Below are 4,837 nucleotides of genomic sequence, written 5' to 3'. Positions count from 1 at the left end.
GGGGGGGGGGGGGGGAGATGTGGTTGAATGCAGCTTGCAGATCTGCTTTTATTTAACTTGTTTTTTTTTGCTTTCCATAGTGACTAGAACCAGACAGGAGCAATAATAACGAGAACCATGGTGACCAAGAAGATCCGGACGGAGTACATGAAGAAGTTCAGGGATCCCAGATGGGAGACGTTTTCTAAATGTTACGAGGACTCTCTGAAGTACCGCCTCACCCGGCGGGTGATGGAGCACTCCCACAAGCCCTGGATCTGGGAGGGCTGGGACAGCGGCTCAGAGTCCAGCGGCTGGTCCACGCCGAGGCTCAACAGGAACAAGATCGCCCCTCTGTCCCTCCCACCGCCGCCCCCCCCCACGGAAGTGAAGCAGAGCCCGTCCAACCCCGGGCCGAGACCTCCTGCCGAGGATGGAGAGACGGAGGAGGGAGTGGGGGAGGCACCGGTTGGAGATGCTACAGCGACCGCAGGTGAGGAGACAGTTACCGCCACTCATAGGCGTAGATTTCAGGGGGTGCAGGGGATCTGTCCCCCCTAGTCCAGTCTATATACACGATGTCACTCATAGGCGTAGATTTCAGGGGGTGCAGGGGATCTGTCCCCCCTAGTCCAGTCTATATACACGATGTCACTCATAGGCGTAGATTTCAGGGGGTGCAGGGGATCTGTCCCACTCCTAGTCTCAGTCTATAATCACGATGTCACTCATGGCGTAGATTTAGGGGGTGCAGGGGATCTGTCCCCCCCTTAGTCCAGTCTATATACACGATGTCACTCATAGGCGTAGATTTCAGGGGGTGCAGGGGATCTGTCCCCCCTAGTCCAGTCTATATACACGATGTCACTCATAGGCGTAGATTTCAGGGGGTGCAGGGGATCTGTCCCCCCTAGTCCAGTCTATATACACGATGTCACTCATAGGCGTAGATTTCAGGGGGTGCAGGGGATCTGTCCCCCCTAGTCCAGTCTATATACACGATGTCACTCATAGGCGTAGATTTCAGGGGGTGCAGGGGATCTGTCCCCCCCTTAGTCCAGTCTATATACACAATGTCACTCATAGGCGTAGATTTTAGGGGGTTCAGGGGATCTGTCCCCCCTAGTCCAGTCTATATACACGATGTCACTCATAGGCGTAGATTTCAGGGGGTTCAGGGGATCTGTCCCCCCCTTAGTCTAGTCTATATACACGATGTCACTCATAGGCGTAGATTTCAGGGGGTTCAGGGGATCTGTCCCCCCCTTAGTCTAGTCTATATACATGATGTTCCACTTTGGGGATTGCTCCGATGCTGCAGGAAATTCCGTGTTTTCACCAAAGTCCGTTACCTTCCTCTGTCTTTGTGTTTGCGTTCTAACCTCCGGTGGATTCATGAGGACTATGGTTACCTGGTCCTCAGATCTCTGCAGGTTAAATCCAGACCGCTAACTAGACTTAGACTTTGACTTAGACTTAGACTTAGACTTCTCTTTATTAATCCTTTTGGGATGACAAATTCCAGCAGCAGTTTTAGCAAGAAAAAAGAAATAGATAAAAAAGACAGTATAAAGACAACAAAGTAACAATAATAACAATAACAACAATAAGAACATTTGTCAAATAAACAAAGAAAAGACCATAAATTCTTATTAAAGCGTCAGTGTTGAGTCCAGTGTTGAAGTGATAAAGTGACCAGGTGTGAATTTAAGTCCAGGTGTTTTGTAATTTACCTGCTTCATGTAGTTCTACTCAAACGCGGTCAGTTTCAATAGCGCAGTTGGTAGAGCAGGGCGCCCGTATCTAGAGGTTAACTCCTCAACGCAGTGGGCGCGGGTTTGACTCCGACCTGGGGCCCTCTGCTGCATGCCATCCCCCTTTCATGTCTTCATCTGTCCTGTCAAATAAAGGCTGAAAATGCCCCAAAAAATTATCTTTAAAAAAACAGGGTCAGTTTCAGCAAATATGACTTAAAGTTACTTTTATAAGGCTTACCTACTGCACCTTTAAACCAAATCCTGACAGTAATCCCACCTGGGTGCCTGCTTAACATGAGAATACAGAGATTTACAACTGGCTGTAGTTTAGTGTAAGAGAATCTTTTCTGTTTTCTCTCTGGCTGAAATATTTTGGGCTAATCTAACGAAGCGCCAGGAGAAGTTTCTTTGTGTTCCTGTGTGAGCGGCGTCGCTCTGACAGAAAGAGGCCCAGACGCTGGTTTACCGTTGCTAAAAATATGTGGACTACAGGTTCAGTGATCAGATGGGACGGTTTCCTCCGGTTTAGACACCGAGCTGCGGATATAAAAGACCTTTTGTGTCTCATTTCCATGGCGTGCATTTCAGACGGGAGAGTGTCTGGGGACTGGCTCGGATTTTTAGAAGGTCTATTTACAGAATATTCAGCAACGTAATAAACTTAAAACCAGTATGTTGCCTTATTTGAGCTGCTAGCCAAAAGCCACCATGACTCAAACATCCTGTCCCAGTTTGCTCTGTATGGGGCAAAAAATACAGTTTTTATTATAATCTACTGAGGTTATAAAAAAACTGCTGATGCATTTCCTCCGAATGTCCCTTCTACACAACACATGAAGTTTGTTTTATGGGTCAAAATGGATGTCACAGTAACAGACATTAAGTATTAAAATTACAGTCACAATAATCAGACTTGGTTATAATCAAATCATCAGCATGAATGTAAACAAGTGTGACTTCCTGCTGCTACATACGCACAGAAAATCCATTAAAAAAAATTAAAAACATTCTACGTGACATCATGACTTAAACACACACGCCCACTTTCCACGCTGAGTTTAGGAAACATGACATATGGGACCCGATCCTCCGTCTCCTGTGTGAAAGTCCTGTGTTTTACCCGTCCACCCCCCCGACCAACCTCCCTACTCAGATTTTTGCCCTTCCATACTACTCGCTACGGCGTAGATTCACACGCCATCGCAGGGTAATGGAGGTCAAACGGCGTCGATAAACACGCTAAAAAACGAGTATGCGCCTTGATAAAGAATGTCGTAAAAACCAATGTTCGAGAAATATGCATATCTCTGTCCCCCTATTTTCCAGCTCTTTTCCTCTGAATGCAAAGAACCACAGGTCAAGTCTGGCATTTAACATATGGAAAGGGGTTTCTGGGGTTGCCAGGCCAACAACGGACCAATGAGAATGGATTTGAATGCACCAGGTGAAAAGGAACAGCCCCCCTGGTGCAGGGATGTATGTGTGTAATTTAGGAAAATTCAGCACTGGTTTCAGGGGGGGAAGCATGGATCCGGTCCGCTGTCAGCTGCAGTGTTATCATGTTGTTGTTTTGTGTCTGATTGTCTTTGTCTCGTCATTTTCATCATGCTGTTGCATTAAACCTTTTCTTAATTAGACCCTCAGCCTCCTTTTCCTCAGAGATCCAACAAACGAACTCGATGTTAGTTCCAAATTCTAACACGTGTCGTACATTCGACCATTTCCTGAGCTCAGTCTGGACTATTTGCCTCTGTGACTCCAACCTGCCGTGTGTGTTTTCTGTTTCCAAACCAGACGTCGTGGAGAACGGCGTGAACGAAGCCAGCGGCGGTTCAGAGGACTCGACGATAGACAGCGTCCCCGCTGACACCACGTCTTCCGACGGCGAGCCCGTGAACCCCGTGCCGAAGCGTCGTCACCGCCGCCGCACCCCTCGCTCGGAGCCGGGACGCCGGGACGGTTCCCACGACGACAAACCGGCCGTCGTCCGCAAACCGCCGAGAGCGAGGAGCACCCCGCCGGTCCTCGCCAAGGAGACGGAGAACCGGAGAACGCCCAGCCGACTGGACTGGAACGAGAGACAGACGGAGGTCAGACGGACGCCGAATGACGTGAGTGTTTGTCTCAATGAAGACGCTTTTACTCTACATTCATTAGGCAAAAACAGCTTTAACAGAAAAGTTGAGGAAATTAAATCTCCAATCTCGGGGTGTCAAGATTGTCCAAATCCACGATTAGATTAGACTTTTGATTTTTTTTTTTTGATTTTAAGTTTAAACCTTTCTTTTAACTAGATAGATAGATAGATAGATAGATAGATAGATAGATAGATAGATAGATAGATAGATAGATAGATAGATAGATAGATAGATAGATACTTATTCATCCTGAAGGAAGTTTTAGGCATCCAGTGGCAAGACAACCATAACACAACAAACACATATACACACAGATATCACACATACATAAGAAATAAGTAGAAGTATAAAAGTATTAGCAGCTAAATATGTTTTAAAGTATCAAAAGTACCAATTTGGCAACAGAGTGACCCTATGAGTCCATCCATCCATCTTCAGCAGCTTATTGGATTTTGGATTATTAATTGATGGAGACGCATTACTGTGTAAGCAGCATTTTATGTTGTAGCGGATCAAAGGTAATCTTCTACTTTTCATAGCGTTGGGTAGTTCAGTCTATAACAATTAATCTGTAATTATGCTGTGTTAGAATATCTTTCCATGGCATGTTGACTAAAAGCTAAATATATATAAATATGAACATTGTCTCTTAAATGTGTCTATGCCCTTGTCATGCTGGTGCTTAATGTAATTTTAAAAAACATTTTGAGGAAAAGAGGAACAGCGAAAGAGTTGGGCTGTGAAGTGTCATGAAGCCCGGAGAGTCTGGTCCCCGGTTCACAGGACACCGGAGATACCGGAGACGCGAAGCCGTGTCACCAGACACTCTGCAGACATTAATAATAAAAGGCCCGGTGTGCTGCTCTCCATCTCTCTGTCCAGAGGCGGACGTACCATTAGGCAAAGGTCGGCAATTGCCTTAGGCCCCGAGCTACCAAGGGCCCCGTAAAACGCCTCATAAAC

At 46.4% G+C, this 4,837-nt stretch overlaps 1 protein-coding gene across 1 annotated transcript in view; it reads left to right on the top strand.

Moving 5' to 3' along the window:
• ccsapa (centriole, cilia and spindle-associated protein a) overlaps window positions 1–4,837 on the top strand; it is a 9,670-nt gene that overhangs the window by 3,345 nt on the left and 1,488 nt on the right. The window contains exons 2-3 of the mRNA XM_032516064.1: window positions 81–472; window positions 3,531–3,847. Coding sequence (XP_032371955.1) covers window positions 118–472; window positions 3,531–3,847 — 672 coding nt within the window. The 5' untranslated portion in view covers window positions 81–117. The remainder of the gene's footprint in view (window positions 1–80; window positions 473–3,530; window positions 3,848–4,837) is intronic.

The sequence above is a fragment of the Etheostoma spectabile genome, chromosome 5 (genome assembly GCF_008692095.1).
Source record: "Etheostoma spectabile isolate EspeVRDwgs_2016 chromosome 5, UIUC_Espe_1.0, whole genome shotgun sequence".
Taxonomy (NCBI): domain Eukaryota; kingdom Metazoa; phylum Chordata; class Actinopteri; order Perciformes; family Percidae; genus Etheostoma; species Etheostoma spectabile.
Note: the sequence above shows the minus strand (reverse complement) of the source record. Positions and strands in the feature narration are given on the sequence as shown.